Below are 18,621 nucleotides of genomic sequence, written 5' to 3' on the forward strand. Positions count from 1 at the left end.
TAATCATCATCTCTGCGCGCCAGTGTTTGGGTGTCGCGGGGTGATTGCGTGTGCGGTCGCTGCTCAATGGCGGATCTCCCGGAGAAGGTACGAGCGGCGCCGGCGGTTTCTGTGCTTCCCGCTTCAGGCAGTTTTATTTTCGGGATGTTACCTCTTGATTGTTCCAAGGCATCTCCTGGCTGGTCTCTCACATTCGAGTGTCCGCTCAGTGGGTAACACTCTGGCGCAAGGTTCCAGGTTCAAATCCCTGTCCAGGGCTTGAGCACAGTAAAATAGGCCGACACTCCAGTGCAGTACTGAGGGCGTGCTGCGCTGTCAAAGGTGCTGATTTCGGGATGAGATGATAAACTGAGGCCTTCTCTACTCTTTCAGGTGGATGGTGAAGATTCCACGGTGCTATTTTGAAGAGCAAGGGAATCCTGGCCAGTATTTATCCCCCAACCAATATCACAGATTCCTTTTTGTGGGAATCTTGATTTAACAATTCTCATCCTTGTTTTCAAATCCCTCCATGGCCTCGCCTCTCCCTATCTGTGTAATCTCCTCCAGCCCCACAACCCTCTGAGATATTGACACTCTTTTCTAATTTGGGCTGATTGATGATCTCTGATTTTAATTGCTCCACAATTGTCTTCATTTGCCGAGGTCTAAAACTCTGAAATACACTTTTGATACTGCTCCATGTCTCTACCTTGCTTTCCTCCTTTAAAGCACTTCTTAAAACCTATGAAGTGCCTTGGGACACTTTATTATGTTAAGTTGTTGGATGTAAAAATTGCTGGCCAGGCCAGCATTTGTTACCCATTCCTAATTGTCCTTGAGGTGGTGGTGAACTGCCTTCTTGAACTGCTGTAGTCCATGTGTGTAGGTGCACTCAGTGCTAGGGAGTGTGTTTCAGGTTTTTATCCCAGTGACTGGGAAGGGAGAACAACTTAAATTTACATAGCACCTTTTAATGTAAAAATGCAGATATCGTGGAGGTGATTACAGAGATAGGGAGGGGCAAGGCTTTGGAGTGATTTGAAAATCAGGATGAGCATTTTTTAAATCAAAACATTGCTTGACTAGGAGCCAATGTAGATCAGTGAGTACAGGGTGATAGGGGACTGGACTTGGTGTGAGTTAAGACATGGACAGCAGAGTTTTGAATGACCTCAAGTTTTTAGACAGTAGAATGTGGGAGACCAGCCAGGAGTGCATTGGAATAGTCAAGGCTAGAGGTAACGAAGGCATGAACTGAGACAAGGGTGAAATCAGATGATGTTAGAGGTGGACATAGGTGATCTTAGAGATGGCATGAGTATGAGGTCAGAAGCACATCTTGGGGTCAGATGTGACATCAAGGTTGTGATCAGACTGGCTTAATCTCCGACTGTTGCCAGGGAGAGGGATGGAGTCGGTAGCTCAGGAATGATGTTTGTAGTGGGGACTTAAAACAAAGGCTTCAGTGTTCCCATTTAATTGGAGGAAATTTCTGGTAATCCAGCACTGGATTTCGGATAAACAGTCTGATAGTTTAGCAATAGTGGAGGAGTCGAGAGAGGTGGTGGTGAAGTAGAGTTGGGTGTTGTCAGCATACATGAAACTAACGCTGTGCTTTCAGGTGATGTCGTCAAGGGGTGGCATGTAGATGAGAAATAGGGGCCAAGGATAGATCCTTGGGGGAACCAGAGGTAACTTTGTGGGATCAGGAAGAGCAGCCATTGTAGGTGATTCTCTGGCTACGATTAGATAGATAAGAATGAAACCAGATGAGAGCAGTCCCATCCAGCTGGACGACTGGACAGGTGTTGGAGGAGGATGATGTGGTCAATCGTGTCTAAGGCTGCAGACAGGTTGAGGAGTCACCAAAGTCACAAATGACATTCTTTGATAAGAGCTGTTCAGTACTGAGGGCAGGGGAGAGAGAATATGATGGGAGGGTTTCAAACTTGGAGTTCTGGGAAAGATGGGAATGGATTTGGGAGGCAACAACACATTTAAGGACTTTGGAGAGGAAAGGCAGGTTGGAGATGGGACAGTAATTTACAAGGACTTTGGGGTCGAGAGTTGTTTTATTGAGGAGAGGGGTGATGATGGCAGATTTAGAGGAGAGAGGGACAAAGCCTGAATAGAGAGGACCATTTACAATATCGGCTAACTTGGGGACAAGGTGGGGAAGTTGGGTGATCAGCAGTTTAGTGGGAATGGGATCAAGGAATGGCAATTTAGTTTCAAGTCAGGCTGGTGTGTGACTTGGAGGGGAACTTGCAGGTGGTGGTGTTCCCAGGCATCTGCTGTCCTTGTTCTCCTAGGTGGTAGAGGTCACAGGTTTGGAAGGTGCTGCTGAAGGAGCCTTGGTGCATTGCTGCAGTGCATCTTGTAGATGGTACACACTGCTGCCACTGTGCCGGTGGTGGAGGAAGTGAATGTTGAAGGTGGTGGATGAGGCGCCCATCAAGTGGGCTGCTTTGCCTTGGATGGTATTGAATTTCTTAAGTGTTGGAGCTGTGCTCATCCAGGCAAGTGGAGAGTATTCCATCACACTGCTGACTTCTGATCTGCAGATGGTGGACAGGCTTCGGGGAGTCAGGAGGTGAGTTACTCACTGCAAAATTCCCCACCTCTGACCTGTGCTTGTGGCACAGTATTTATGTGGCTGGTCCAGTTCAGTTTCTGGTCAATGTTAACCCCTAGGATATTGATAGTGAGGGATTCAGTTATGGTAATCCCATTGAATGTCAAGGGGAGGTAGTTAGATTATATTCTCTCGTTGGAGATGGCCATTGCAGCCCAAGCCTGAATATTGTCCAGGTCTTGCTGCATTTCTACACTGACTGCTTCAGTATCTGAGGAGTTGCAAATGATGTTGAACATTGTGCAATCATCAGCGACCATCCCCACTTCTGACCTTATGATGGAAGAAATGTCATTGATGAAGCAGCTGAAGATGGTTGGACCTAGGACACTACCCTGAGGAACTCCTGCAGTGATGTCGTGGGGCTGAGATGATTGACCTCCAACAACCAAAACCATCTTCCTTTGTGCTAGGTATGAATTCAGCCAGAAGAGAGTTTTCCCCCCTGATTCCCATTCATTTCAATTTTGCGAGGGCTGCTTGGTGCACTACTTGGTTAAATATTGGTTGATGTCAAGGGCAGTCACTCTCACCTCACCTCTAGCATTTAGCACTTTTGACCATGTTTGGACCAGGGCTGTAACAAAGAACAAAGAAAATTACAGCACAGGAACAGGCCCTTCGGCCCTCCAAGCCTACGCCGATCCAAATCCTCTATCTAAACCTGTCGCCTATTTTCTAAGGGTCTGTATCTCTTTACTTCCTGCCCATTCATGTATCTGTCTAGATACATCTTAAAAGACGCTATCGTGCCTGCGTCTACCACCTCCGCTGGTAATGCGTTCCATGCACCCACCACCCTCTGCGTAAAGAACTTTCCACGCATATCCCCCCTAAACTTTTCCCCTTTCACTTTGAACTCGTGTCCCCTTGTAATTGAATCCCCCACTCTGGGGGAAAAAGCTTCTTGCTATCCACCCTGTCTATACCTCTCATGATTTTGTACACCTCAATCAGGTCCCCCCTCAACCTCCGTCTTTCTAATAAAAATAATCCCAATCTACTCAACCTCTCTTCATAGCTAGCGCCCTCCATACCAGGCAACATCCTGGTGAACCTCCTCTGCACCCTCTCCAAAGCATCCACATCCTTTTGGTAATGTGGCGACCAGAACTGCACGCAGTATTCCAAATGTGGCCGAACCAAAGTCCTATACAACTGTAACATGACCTGCCAACTCTTGTACTCAATACCCCGTCCGATGAAGGAAAGCATGCCGTATGCCTTCTTGACCACTCTATTGACCTGCGTTGCCACCTTCAGGGAACAATGGACCTGAACACCCAAATCTCTCTGTACATCAATTTTCCCCAGGACTTTTCCATTTACTGTATAGTTCACTCTTGAATTGGATCTTCCAAAATGCATCACCTCGCATTTGCCCTGATTGAACTCCATCTGCCATTTCTCTGCCCAACTCTCCAGTCTATCTATATTCTGCTGTATTCTCTGACAGTCCCCTTCACTATCTGCTACTCCACCAATCTTAGTGTCGTCTGCAAACTTGCTAATCAGACCACCTATACTTTCCTCCAAATCATTTATGTATATCACAAACAACAGTGGTCCCAGCACGGATCCCTGTGGAACACCACTGGTCACACATCTCCATTTTGAGAAACTCCCTACCACTGCTACTCTCTGTCTCCTGTTGCCCAGCCAGTTCTTTATCCATCTAGCTAGTACACTTTGGACCCCATGCGCCTTCACTTTCTCCATCAGCCTACCATGGGGAACCTTATCAAACGCCTTACTGAAGTCCATGTATATGACATCTACAGCCCTTCCCTCATCAATCAACTTTGTCACTTCCTCAAAGAATTCTATTAAGTTGGTAAGACATGACCTTCCCTGCACAAAACCATGTTGCCTATCACTGATAAGCCCATTTTCTTCCAGATGGGAATAGATCCTATCCCTCAGTATCTTCTCCAGCAGCTTCCCTACCACTGACGTCAGGCTCACCGGTCTATAATTACCTGGATTTTCCCTGCTACCCTTCTTAAGCAAGGGGACAACATTAGCAATTCTCCAGTCCTCCGGGACCTCACCCGTGTTTAAGGATGTTGCAAAGATATCTGTTAAGGCCCCAGCTATTTCCTCTTTCGCTTCCCACAGTAACCTGGGATAGATCCCATCCGGACCTGGGGACTTGTCCACTTTAATGCCTTTTAGAATACCCAACACTTCCTCCCTCCTTATGCCGACTTGACCTAGAGTAATCAAACATCTGTCCCTAACCTCAACATCCGTCATGTCCCTCTCCTCGGTGAATACCGATGCAAAGTACTCGTTTAGAATCTCACCCATTTTCTCTGACTCCACGCATAACTTTCCTCCTTTGTCCTTGAGTGGGCCAATCCTTTCTCTAGTTACCCTCTTGCTCCTTATATATGAATAAAAGGCTTTGGGATTTTCCTTAACCCTGTTTGCTAAAGATATTTCATGACCCCTTTTAGCCCTCTTAATTCCTCGTTTCAGATTGCGCCTACAATCCCGATATTCTTTCAAAGCTTTGTCTTTCTTCAGCCGCCTAGACCTTATGTATGCTTCCTTTTTCCTCTTAGCTGGTCTCACAATTTCACCTGTCATCCATGGTTCCCTAATCTTGCCATTTCTACCCCTCATTTTCACAGGAACATGTCTCTCCTGCACGCTAATCAACCTCTCTTTAAAAGCCTCCCACGTATCAAAAGTGGATTTACCTTCAAACAGCTGCTCCCAATCTACATTCCCCAGCTCCTGCCGAATTTTGGTATAGTTGACCTTCCCCCAATTTAGCACTCTTCCTTTAGGACCACTCTCGTCTTTGTCCACGAGTATTCTAAAACTTACAGAATTGTGATCACTATTCCCAAAGTAGTCCCCTACTGAAACTTCAACCACCTGGCCCGGCTCATTTCCCAACACCAGGTCCAGTATGGCCCCTTCCCGAGTTGGACTATTTACATACTGCTCTAGAAAACCCTCCTGGATGCTCCTTACAAATTCTGCTCCATCTAGACATCTAACATTAAGTGAATCCCAGTCAATGTTGGGAAAATTAAAATCTCCTATCACCACCACCCTGTTGCTCCTACAGCTTTCCATAATCTGTTTACATATTTGTACCTCTATCTCACGCTCGCTGTTGGGAGGCCTGTAGTACAGCCCCAACATTGTTACCGTACCCTTCCTATTTCTGAGTTCTGCCCATATTGCCTCACAGCTCGAGTCCTCCACAGTGCCTTCCTTCAGCACAGCTGTGATATCCTCTTTGACTAGTAATGCAACTCCTCCACCCCTTTTACCTCCCTCTCTATCCCGCCTGAAGCATCGGTATCCTGGGATATTTAGTTGCCAATCATGCCCTTCCCTTAACCATGTCTCAGTAATAGCAATAACATCATACTCCCAGGTACTAATCCAAGCCCTAAGTTCATCTGCCTTACCTACTACACTCCTTGCATTAAAACAAATACACCTCAGACCACCAGTCCCTTTGCTTTCATCATCTGCTCCCTGCCTACTCTTTCCCTTAGTCACGCTGACTTCATTATCTAGTTCCTTACAGGATTTAGTTACTACATCCTTACTCTCCACTGACCTCATTTGGTTCCCATCCCCCTGCCACATTAGTTTAAACCCTCCCCAACAGCATTGGCAAAAGCACCCCCAAGGACATTGGTTCCAGTCCGGCCCAGGTGTAGACCGTCCAATTTGTAATAGTCCCACCTCCCCCAGAACCGGTCCCAATGCCCCAAAAATCTGAACCCCTCCCTCCTGCACCATCTCTCAAGCCACGCATTCATCCTGACTATTCTTTCATTTCTACTCTGACTATCACGTGGCACTGGTAGCAATCCTGAGACTACTACCTCTGAGGTCCTACTTTTTAACTTGGCTCCTAACTCCCTAAATTCTGCTTGTAGGACCTCATCCCGTTTTTTACCTATATCATTGGTGCCTATGTGCACAACGACAACTGGCTGTTCACCCTCCCCCTTCAGAATGTTCTGCAGTTGTGGTCCTGGTGGTACTTGAACTCAGCAGGCTATTGGTAAGTAAGTACTGCTTGATTGCACTGTCAACGACGCCTTCCATCACTTTGCTTATGATTGAGAGAACTGATGAGTTGGTAATTGGCCAGATTGGATTTGTCCTGCTTCTTGTGAACAGGAGATACCTGGGCAATTTTCCACTTTGTTGAATAGATGACCCCTGTTAAGTTTATTTGTATTCACAATCAGTTGATTGGTCAAAAGTACATAATGATTTGTTGGCATTAATGCTAATTTGATAACTGGTTCCACCTTTCTATATAGAGATCATATTTCCTCCTCTTTCTTATTGCAGTTCTTAGGTTGTGGGTTCAAGTCCTGCGCTAGGGACTTGAGCACATCATCCAGGCTGACACTCAGTGTAGCACTGAGGGAGTGTGACACTGATGGAGGTCTTCTCTTTTGGATGCGATGCTCAACCCAAGCCCTGTCTACCTTTTAGGTGAATGTAAAAGATCTCCTGATTCTATTTTGAAGAGGAGCAGGAGCGTTCTTCTGCTATCGTGGCCAATATTTAATCCCTCAACCGACACTACTATCATTATCACATTGTTTGTGGGAGCTTGCTGTGCACAAATTGGCTGCTGCGTTGCCTACATTACAACAGTGACTATACTTCAAAAATAGTTCATTGTCTGTAAAGCGCTTTGGAGCGTCCTAAAGTCATAAATGCAAATCTTTCTTTAGGTGAAATGACTCCAGTCCTTGTAGAGCAGGTTCAATTGTACTAATTAGCACATGATGTATTCTGGATGGTTGTTAAGAGAAAATGTTGCACTTTGAAACTGATACCATTACAGGTAAGATAGATTTTACTGTGCAATGTTTCAGCTGCTATCTTTTTACTTTTTTTTTTATTACTTGCAGCAATGAATCGGAAGAGAATCTTGATACCAGACATTTTCCGACAGGTTAAGAAACGTAAATTTGGATTAGAGGAAGACTTGGATAAGAATGAAGCCAAAAAGTTTGATGGTAACACTATTAATTCTCATAATGCAGTTGGAAAATGTTTAATTTCACTTGTTGCCAAAGGCTCCTTTTGTCCCTGCTTGTACATCTCTCCCAAACTTTACCCCACCCAATCTCTGCAACCACTGGCAGCCTACATCCCACTTTCACCCTCCACTTACCTGACTCTGTTCTCCTATAACGCTCAGCTCCACTATTTTCCTAAAATCTCTGGCTTGCCACACAGATGAACATAATATATTGGAGCAGGAGTAGGCCATTTGCCCTCTTGAACCTGCTGTGCCATTCAATAAGATCATGGCTGATTTACCTCAATTGCACATTCCTGTCCTATCTCCATATCCCTTGATTTCCTTAATGCCTAAAATCTATCAATTTCAATCTTGAATATACTCCATAATTGAGCATCCATAGCTCTCTGGGGTAGAGAATTCCAAAGATTCACACACTGAAGCAATTTCTCTTTGTCTCATTCCTAAATGGCCATCCCCTTATCCTGAGACTCTGACCCCCCCCCCTAATTCTCAATCCAGGGGAATTGGCCTCTGCATCTACCCTGTCAAGCCCCATAAGAATTTGATATGTTTCAATGAGATCACTTCTGATTCTTCTATACGCCAGAGAAGATCAGCTCATTCTACTCAACCTCCCCTCTTAAGACAATCTGCTTATCCCAAGATCTCTCAAGCCTCCTATTTGGGGAATCAATTTTGTTCTGAATCTACACTAAAGGCTTTATATAAACTGAACACAGTGGTTGTGGTGCTGGGCTGGTAGGCTTGAGATTGTGGGTTCAATTTACACTATGGAAAGTTGTGAAATTGAATTTAATAAATCTGGTATTCTGTGGACTGGCATCGGGAATGATGCTGGATTGGTGTGAACCCAACTGGTTCATTAGTGTCCTTCAGGGAAAGGAAACTGCCCACCCCTACCTGGTTTGGGCTGACACATGACTTCAGTTCCCTGTTAATCTCTCAAGGCATTGAGGAATGGGCAATAGATATTGGCCTTGTTAGTTTTGTCCATATTGCAACAATTGAAACAAAGTGCAAGCTACTAAAACACCGGACAACCCAAATTATGACAACTGACTTAATCCTCGCTAGATCTTACTGCTAGATGTCAAGTTTCTTGAATCCAGGTTCATTTATTGTAGATGAAAGAAAGCCCTCCATATTCTGCCCGCTCTATCTAAAAAGTGCAGAAATTGGTTTACACTTTGATTACTACAGTGGGATAATTATTTTCAATGCTGTGTGTAAAGGATTTTGAAACCAAAAAATGATCTTTGCATTTTTTTTTTTAAACAGGAGTGCCAAATGATACTAAATCCGCGCTGCTTTTACTAGCGTCCTTGTTTCCTCGTAAGTTATTTGATGATTCTCTTCCGCCTATAGTTCTAAAACACCAACTTTATAGCATGGTTAAAGACAAAACTACAGTTGATCGTCAGCTGGTAAGTCCATTACTCTGTGAAGCTGCTATATCTGTTGACTAAGCATGTGAGGAACTGGCTGAGATAGAAATGTACATAAATCACTATATCCATTTGAATTCCTTTTGTTCAGTTTATAAACAGAAAATCCTGGGACCACTCAGCAGCCAGGCATCAACTGTGGAGAGAGAAACTGTGAACGCTTCAGGCCAATGAGTTTTCTTCAGTATTCTGTGTCAGTCTGGATTATGTGCTCAAGTCCCTGGAGAGGGATGTGAACCACAACCATCTGACTCAGAGGCGAGGGTGTTGCCCACTGAGCCATGGCTGACTCTGTAACTGATTATAATCACCTCCTCTCTAATGTTAAGAATGATTCCAAACTGCATTTGTGAAGATACCTCAAGATTCGATCTTCTGGAATGTTAGTGTCTCTGTTTCCCCGCTAAATAAGACTGATATTGCAGGGTCCTGCCAAGGGTGAAAGAAAATAAAGACAAGACAAATCAGGATATTTGAATTTATTTAAATTTAAAATAAAAGTAACAATGAATAATGTCATTGTCTTCATTCCTGTATGTTGATCAGAATGAGCTGAAGGATCTGGGAGAGGTTCGGATTTTCCAGTTTGGATTTGACACGGATGTGTTCGGCATTGTATTTAGTGAAGATTACAAAAGTAAAGTTTTGGCTGCAACAGCGACAAGTGAGACTGCTGCAACAGTGCAAAGATTCCTGGAGATTGTGCTGAGCTCATGTACAGATATTGGTTTCAACAAAGATAAAATGCTGAAGGAGTTTTCCTTTCGTGACCAAGAAATAACGTGAGTATCCAGGGTAATGAAAAGGAATAAAACATTCAAGAATTGCCTCTCATCCTTTTGGAACAGGAGGAGGACATTCAGCACCTCAAGCCTGTCTGCTATTAGAATATTAGAAGTCTCTTTGTGACTTGAATGAAAAGTTTTTTTTTTTTTTAAACTTAATGGCCAAACAGGTTTATTCAAAGTCCTGAAGAAAGGTCATTGACCTGAAATGTTAACTCTGTTTCTAAACAGATTAGGCCTTTGTTCATTAGAGTTTAGAAGAATGAGGGGTGATCTTATTGAAACGTACAAGATTCTGAGAGGGATTGACAGGGTAGATGTTGAGAAGATGTTCCCACGAGTGGGGGAACCTTGAACTAGGGGATGTAGTTACAGAATAAGGGGACATTCATTTAAAGTTGAGATGTGAAGGGATTTCTTCCCTGAGGGTAGTGAATGTCTGGAATTCTCTACCCCAGAGAGTTGTGGAGGATAGATCGCTGAAAGTATTTGAAGAGGAGGTATAGATTTTTGAAATATCGGAGTTGAGGGCTATGAGGAGCTGGCACGAAAGAGGAGTTAAGACCAGAGGCAAATCAGCCATGATCTTATTGAATGGTGTGGCAGGCTTGAGGGGCTGAATGGCCTACTCTTAATTCTTATGTTCTCTCCACAGATGCTGCCAGACCTGCTGAGTATTTCCAGCATTTTCTGGTTTTATTTAAAAGTTTTTTTTTTAGGAACTGCTCAGATTTTTGCTGACCATTAAAAAAAAAAAGTTTGTTTTTAAAGATGCAGATACTTTTTCTGTGTAACTCCAGAGAAACAAATTTAGATAGTAATTAGTCTTTGTATATCAGCAGCATTTAGATATGCTGGTTAATAGAATGTCATATTTTTTTTTTAAAAAGGCTTTGGTCAGATTTGAACCTCATTGTAGAACCAGGCTGCATGTGTGAAAGTCATGCTTGAGTATCTTTTATTACTTCCATTCGCTTCACTGAAAAGGTTTCTCTTTTTTAATAAAGACAAAGTCAGATGTTGCTGGATTGTAAACAGCTTGTTGGATCTTAATATACTCATGGTAGGACTTTACTGTGTCTGAGTGCAGTGGGTTATTCAAATGGAGTAATTGTTACGTAGACAGACTAAGCAGCTCTTTAGCACTCAACAGTGTTAGAAGAATGACTAGTTAACTTATTCTTGATGGTGTTTGGTAAGGGAGGAATGTTGACTGGAACTCCTGGAAGAATTCCCTAGTCCTCTTCAAATAGTGCATTGTGTTCTTAATGTTCACTTGGATTACTGGATCAGGCAAATGGGACCTTTGGTTTAATGTAAACTTTCATACAGGTTTTGCAATTTGTAGAATCTTTAAAGCTTATTCCAATTAACACAGATCCACAGAATAGCTGCAATCTGCATCACACGTACACAGTCTGTCCTTATAAATTAGATCGCCTAGAGATTCCTTGGTTACTTTCATTTGATAAATATTCTGACTCTTTGTTGACAGTCAGCTGATGAATGCAGGACTACTTACGGTGCGAGATGTTGGAAGCTGGTGGCTTGCTATTCCAGGCGCTGGCCGATTTGTGAAATACTTTGTGAAAGGTAAGTTCCATCACAACCTCCTTGAGACGTTAACAGCTGCTTGTGCCTGTCTGGAGCATTGAACTTGGAGAAGGCTGCAGGTTGTTTTCTGGTGCAGTTTGGCTCTGAGTTAAAGGTCGATATTTTAATTGAAAATGTGTCAACATTGGCTCAGTGGTAGCACTCTTGCCTCTGCCTCAGAAGCCAGACACATGGGCAAATCCTCAGTTTGGTACTGAGGGAATATTATAGTATCCTTTTGGCTGAAATGTTAAACCAGGGTCCCATCTGCCCCTTCGACTGGATATAAAAGATTCCATGGCACAGTTCAAACAAATTTTCCTGCTGGCCTGACCAATATTTATTTTTAAAAAACAAAGACTTGCATTTATATAGTGCATTTCACAACCACTGGACTTTTTGAAGTGCTTTACAGCCAATGAATTACTTTTAAATTGTAGGCATTGTTGCAATGTAAGGAATACAGCAAACTCCCACAAACAGCAATGAGATAAATGACTAGATAATCTCTCTCTCTTTTTTGTGATGTCGATTGAGGGATAAATATTGGTCAGGATACAGGGGATAACTCCCCTGCTCGTCTTCGAAATAGTGCCATGGGATCTTTTACAGGGAGCAGATGGAGGGGGTGTGGGTGCCTCTTTTAAACGCTTCATCCAAAAAATGGCTTTCACTCAGTACTGCACTGGAATGTCAGCCTTGATTTTTGTGCCCAAGCCCTGGAGTGGGATTTGAACTTGGAATCTTGTGACTCAGAGGTGAGTGCTACCAATTCAGCCACTGCTGACAGACAACCACATCCCTCAACCAACATCACAAAAAAGATCAGTTCCGAAGAAGGGTCACTGACCAGAAACGTTAACTCTGCTTCTCTTTTCACAGATGCTGCCAGACCTGCTGAGTGGTTCCAGCATTTCTTGTTTTTATTTCAGATTTCCAGCATCTGCAGTATTTTGCTTTTATTATCACAAAAAAGATTGTCGTATTGCTGTTAGTCGGACCTTGCTTTGTGCAAATTGGTTGCCAGGCTTCCCTACAAAACAACAGTTGCTACCCTTTAAAAGCATTTCATTGGCTGTAAAGTGCTTTGGTTCGTGCTGAGAATGTGAACTTTTAGTTAGTTCTTTACTGAATACTTCTTAAAATGTTATTCAGGAAAATGATATATTAGAATGACATTTGAAATATGACAGTCCAGCTGCAGTGTGGAGTATGGCATGGTGCTGTTGGACATTATTTCAAATACAGAATGGTAGAATCCAGGTTTACATCAGACATTCTCTCAGCCTTGTGTCAGTGTTTTTCTGCTTTGGTTGGGAGGGATTACCAGGGTAGGTTGGCCTGGGTTTCTCTTAAATGTTGCTGAACGGTCACCTGCTAAAAGATAAACCCTCTGGTTACACATTACAGGTCGTAGAGCTGTTCTTGGCATGATCCGGAAATCTAAATACAATGAAGTTTTGCAGTCGGACCTAGAAACTCGGAAAGAAACCTCCACAGTCAAGTTAGGGATCCAGTATCACGTTCATGATATTATTGGAGCAGAGTTGGTGAAATGGTGATGTACCCCTTTAAGTTAAATCAATGTGCAGCATGTATGTGGAGTTAACTTGAACTTACTGGAAATTTGTCGTCTTAGGCTTCGATGAAACAGAACATTGAGCTATATGGACAAGGAACCTTCCTCTAGTTTAATTTCGAGTCTGTGCAGTTATCTGATCTCTGCATTCTAGGTTGGGAGGGAGCAAATGGGCCAGTATGCCTGATTGCTATTCAGTGACCCCTCTGGTAAATGTGTATGTCGACGCTGGCCGAGGCTGGAATCGGAACTCTGGCGTGTTGGTTGGTTTCTTGCTGCTCTGCTCTCTTTGTAAACTGCTGCAGAACCAGTAACCTATTCTAATGGGGAGAAGTAATGAACCTCAGGCAAGAGTCTCTTGGGAAAGAGGGGAAGGGAAAGCAAAGCAACTGCTTGGTGGGTGGTAGAAAGCTGCTATCCTGTAGCCACTGGCCATGCGCTGAATGGCAGAGGTCCTGGCGGAAGTTGCTTTCATCTCTTCATGGCTGGGGGGGAAATGATATACAACCTAAACAGGAAACATTTTAGGACAACCAAAAGGACTATAAATTAAATAGTTTACATATGGAATCTGTTTCAAAAATGTTAATCTATTTGATTTTAATTTCTTTTGTCATTTTAAAAATGGCAAGAGGATACTATAGACTGAATCCCATAAATCTTAAAGCACAGAAGGAGGCTGTCCTTCACACTAGCACTCGCTCTTTGAAAAAGTTATTTGCTTAGTCCTGTTGCTCTGCCTTTTCCTCATCCATAACCCTTTTAAGATGGTTTGTTTTTCAGATTCATCCACTTTCCCCTTTTATAAAAGCTGACATGAGGTGAAAGTGTTGAATTTCTATGTCCTGTTAACATTGGATTGCTGAGGGCTGTGAGAAGTCACACTTCATATTTTGTTTTTAAAAACAGTATCCCAACGACTACTGGAACCTTACTGCGCTTGAATGACACCTGACCCAAGGACCTTGACTGACTGAAAACCACCAGTTGGAACATGTTTGACGAGAATGTAATCAATACCAGGAGAAGATGCTGGGAAAAGGGAGCAATGAGGAAAGAGGCAGGAAAAAAGATAGACATTAAAAAAAAAATCTTCAGTATGTTGCTGAAGAATCTGATACGCTGAAATTAAACATTTCCATTATTAGTTATTTGCCAAGTCTGTGCAACTGGAACTAATTTATATATAAATATATGTTAAAATTTGACAAATTGGAGGTTTAAATGGGTTGTTAAATCGAATGAAATGTACTTTTATTTCCTTTTTTTGTGTACAGTGGGTGTGTTGGATTAAACCTGGAATACAGTGCTCGTGTAATAGAGAAAAAGATTGTACGAGTTGTACATGTGTATGCTCGATAAACTCTTGCAGTTAGTGTCTAAGTTGGAACATTTCAATAGCTAAAGGATTTGGGTGCAAGTTGCCACTCAGCTCTTAAACCATCCTGGGCATGAACAACTTTTACCATTTCATTACTTGGAGCTAGAGTTGGACCTCCTTTCTTGTCATTGGATTTGGAGGATCTTGCGGAGGTACCTCTGGTGGTACATCTCCAGTGCTTTGTGGTGTCCGCTGTAGGCTTCCTAAGTCTCTGAAGAATTATAGGACGCAGGGATCATTGCTGCCCAGTAAACTATGAGCTTAGTCTCTGGTGTTCCGCAACCCAACCTGCCCAACGTCAGGGCACTAATCACCCAAAACTAACTCCACTGGGTGGGACATGGCGTTTGCATGCCTGACACCAGACTCCCAACGCAGCTGTTCTACTCAGCACTTGGTCGCGGCAGGAGACTCCGAGGAGGACAGTGGAAACACTTTAGAGATGTTGTCAAAATATCCCTGAAGAGATCAAACATCTGTCGACTCGTAGGCATCCCTGGCTCATGACCATCCTAGTTGAAGAAAGCTCATTAGAGAACTTTGTCGGGAACATGTGGAACACTTCAAACACCACCTGCCCCTCATGGCAGAGTCTGCAGATCACGCATTGGAATAATTGGCCATCCCAACCCATCAAAACAGAGTGGAAGCAGAGTGAGCCCTAGGGCCTGCCTAAAAAGGAGGTGAGCTAGCGTACAAGTCCACAAGCCATTTATAAATCAAAAGAAAGCAAAAACCCAAATAGTATCAGGTTAAACGTAATCTTCTGTTGATGATTTATACATACATACACGACCAGGATATCTTACAAGAATGGGCCCAGGTCATTGACTGCAAATGTTGGGAACTTTGACCCTAAATGGAAATCTAGCATCTGGTCCATTAAAGGTTGACATCAGATTCTAATGAACATCATCTGCAAAGTGCCTTGTGAATCATGCCATGACTTCATATTGTACAGAATACTTGCTGGTTGTGTTTGTTAATATTTATTCATTAACCAAATAAATATTATTTCACTGAAGAGCATTATTGTGCTCTGTAATATATCTGTCCTCCAAATACTTAATACTTGCACTTTACTAGCCCCTTTAAATAAGGTGTCTCACAGTGAGGTATGTGGGTAACAAATGATGAGCTAGAAGAGATTAAGAAGCGAGAGAATAGGGAATTCATGGGAAAACGTCTTCAGCCAGAGTGTGGTGAGAATGTGAAACCTGTGCCCACGTGGAGTAGCCGAGGCAAATAGTATGCATGGATTTGAGGGGAAACTAGCTAAACACGTGAAGGCAAAAGGAATAGAAGGATATGCTGATAGGGGGAGATGAAGAGGAATGGGAGGTTTAGGGCGTAAACACTGGCATAGACAAGGTGGGCCGATTGGCCAGCTTCTGTGCTATAAATTCTATGAAAGTTGAACAGAAGCTTGGTTGAAGAGGTGGGTGCTGAGGAGGTTTTAAAGGGTGTGAGGAAGATATTTTATAGATTAGGACCTAGGTTATTGAAGTCTGTGCTGCCAATGAGGCAAAACCAAGGTTATGGAGGGATTTGAAAACAAGGATGAGAATTTTAAAGTCAAGATGTTGCCTGACTGAGAGCCAATGTTGGTCAGTGAGCACAGGGGTGATAGGAAAACAGGACTTGGTGTGAAATAAAAACAAGAAATGCTGGAACCACTCAGCAGGTCTGGCAGCATCTGTGGAAAGAGAAGCAGAGTTAATGTTTCGGGTCAGTGACCCTTTGGAACTGACAAATATTAGAAGTGTCAAAGGTTATAAGCAAGTGAGCCGGGGGTGGGGCAAGAGATAACAAAAGAGAAGGTGTAGATTGGACAAGGCCACATAGCTGACCAAGAGGTCATGGAGCAAAGGCAAACAATATGTTAATGGTGTGTTGAAAGACAAAGCATAGTACAGAATAGGGTGTTAACGAGCTGAAGATTGAGCAGCAGCAAGTACAAACATGAAAAAAAACAGTGGGTAAGCAAACTGAACAAACTACAATGAAATGAAATAAACAAAAGAAAAAAAATGTAAAAAATAAAAGTAAAATGGGGGGCCCGTCATGCTCTGAAATTATTGAACTCGATGTTCAGTCCGGCAGGCAGTAGTGTGCCTAATCGGAAAATGAGATGCTGTTCCTCGAGCTTGCGTTGATGTTCAGTGGAACAGTGCAGCAAGCCAGGATAGAGATGTAAGCATGAGAGCAGGGGGCAGAGTTGAAATGGCCAGCAACCGGAGGCTCAGGGTCCTGCTTGCGGACTGAGTGGAGGTGTCCTCAACCGAGGATTCCCCCCCACTGTTGTTGACAGGGCCCTCAACCGTGTCCGGCCCATTTCCCGCACCTCTACCCTCACCCCTTCCCCTCCCTCCCAGAACCGTGACAGGGTTCCCCTTGTCCTCACTTTCCGACCCCATCAGCCTCCATATCCAAAGAATCATCCTCCGCCATTTCCGCCACCTCCAGCGTGATGCCACTACCAAACGCATCTTCCATCCCTTCCCCTGTCAGCATTCCGAAGGGATCGTTCCCTCTGCGACACCCTGGTCCACTCCTCCATTACCCCCACCACCTCGTCCCCGTCCCAGGGCACCTTCCCCTGCAATCGCAGGATGGTGTAATACCTGCCCATTACCTCCTCTCTCCTCACTATCCCAGGCCCCAAACGCTCCTTTCAGGTGAAGCAGCGATTTACTTGTACTTCTTTCAATGTATTCGCTGCTCACAATGTGGTCTCCTCTACATTGGGAGACTGGGTGACCGCTTTGCGGAACATCTCCGCTCAGTCCGCAAGCAGGACCCCGAGCGTCCGGTTGCTGGCAATTTCAACACTCTCCCCTGCTCTCATGCTCACATCTCTATCCTGGGATTGCTGCAGTGTTCCACTGAACATCAACGCAAGCTCGAGGAACAACATCTCATCTACCGATTAGGCACACTACAGCCTGCCGGACTGAACATTGAGTTCAATAATTTCAGAGCATGACAGCCCCCCCATTTTACTTTCATTTTTAGTTATTTTTTCTTTTTTTTTACATTTTTTACAATTGTTTTTTGCATTTATTTCATTTCATCTTAGTTTGTTCAGTTTGCTTACCCGCTGTTTTTTTCAGGTTATTTTTCAGGTTTGCACTTGCTGCTCTTCAATATTCAGTGTATTCACACCTAATCTGTACTAATGCTTTGTCTTTCAACACACCATTGACATATTGTTTGCCTTTGCTCCGTGACCTTTTGGTCAGCTATGTGGCCTGGTCCAATCTGCACCTTCTCCTTTGTTATCTCTTGCCCCACCCCCACCTCACTTGCTCATAATCTGTGACTTTTCTAATATTTGTCAGTTCGAAGAAGGGTCACTGACCCGAAACGTTAACTCTGCTTCTCTTTCCACAGATGCTGCCAGACCTGCTGAGTGATTCAGCATTTCTTGTTTTTGTTTCAGATTTCCAGCATCCGCAGTATTTTGCTTTTATTTTAGGTCATGGAGCAATGTGCCCTTGTCCAATCTACACCTTCTCCTTTGTTATCTCTTGCCCTACCCCCGGCTCACTTGCTTATAACCTTTGACATTTCTAATATTTGCTAGTTCCAAAGAAGGGTCACTGACCCGAAACATTAACTCTGCTTCTCTTTCCACAGATGCTGCCAAGATCTGCTGAGTGGTTCCAGCATTTCTTGTTTTTATTTCAGATTTCCAACATCTGCAGTATTTTGCTTTTAGGACTTGGTGTGAGTTTGGACCTGGGCATCAGAATTTGAGATGGCACAAAGGATAGAATGTGGGAGACCAGCCAGGAGTGCATGGGAATAGTCAAGTGTAGAGGTAATAATGGCATCAATGAAGGTTTCAGCAGCAGATGAGCTGAGACAGAGGTGGAGTTGGATAAGGATAAGCTTTGTGACAATGATTGCTAGCCGAGTACCTCCGGAAGCTGCCGATCCCGGCTCCGCCACTCTCCGGAAATAGCCGAGTACTTCCGGAGGCTGCCGAACAGGCGTTGACGGTCTCCGGAAATAGCCGAGTTTCTCCGGAAGCTGCCGATCACGGCTCCGCCACTCTCCGGAAATAGCCGAGTACTTCCGGAGGCTGCCGAACAGGCGTTGACGGTCTCCGGAAATAGCCGAGTTTCTCCGGAAGCTGCCGATCACGGCTCCGCCCCTCTCCGGAAATAGC

General features: G+C 43.9%; 1 protein-coding gene across 2 annotated transcripts; it reads left to right on the top strand.

Moving 5' to 3' along the window:
* The first annotated feature begins 20 nt into the window (after positions 1 to 20).
* Positions 21 to 15,471, top strand: LOC137360377 (inactive serine/threonine-protein kinase 19-like). 2 transcript variants are annotated; one of them, XM_068025844.1, is made up of 8 exons: positions 57 to 87; positions 2,871 to 3,030; positions 7,525 to 7,632; positions 8,943 to 9,088; positions 9,656 to 9,891; positions 11,390 to 11,487; positions 12,898 to 13,045; positions 13,976 to 15,471. In XM_068025844.1, exons 2-8 carry the CDS (start codon positions 2,988 to 2,990, stop codon positions 14,019 to 14,021), a joined length of 825 nt encoding a protein of 274 aa, XP_067881945.1. In that variant the 5' UTR covers positions 57 to 87; positions 2,871 to 2,987; the 3' UTR covers positions 14,022 to 15,471. The 2 variants fall into 2 exon arrangements, with proteins under 2 accessions (XP_067881946.1, XP_067881945.1); XM_068025845.1 differs by lacking the exon at positions 2,871 to 3,030 and having other exon boundaries at positions 21 to 87.
* The last annotated feature ends 3,150 nt before the right edge of the window (positions 15,472 to 18,621 follow it).

Source organism: Heterodontus francisci, unplaced genomic scaffold (genome assembly GCF_036365525.1).
Source record: "Heterodontus francisci isolate sHetFra1 unplaced genomic scaffold, sHetFra1.hap1 HAP1_SCAFFOLD_837, whole genome shotgun sequence".
NCBI lineage: Eukaryota > Metazoa > Chordata > Chondrichthyes > Heterodontiformes > Heterodontidae > Heterodontus > Heterodontus francisci.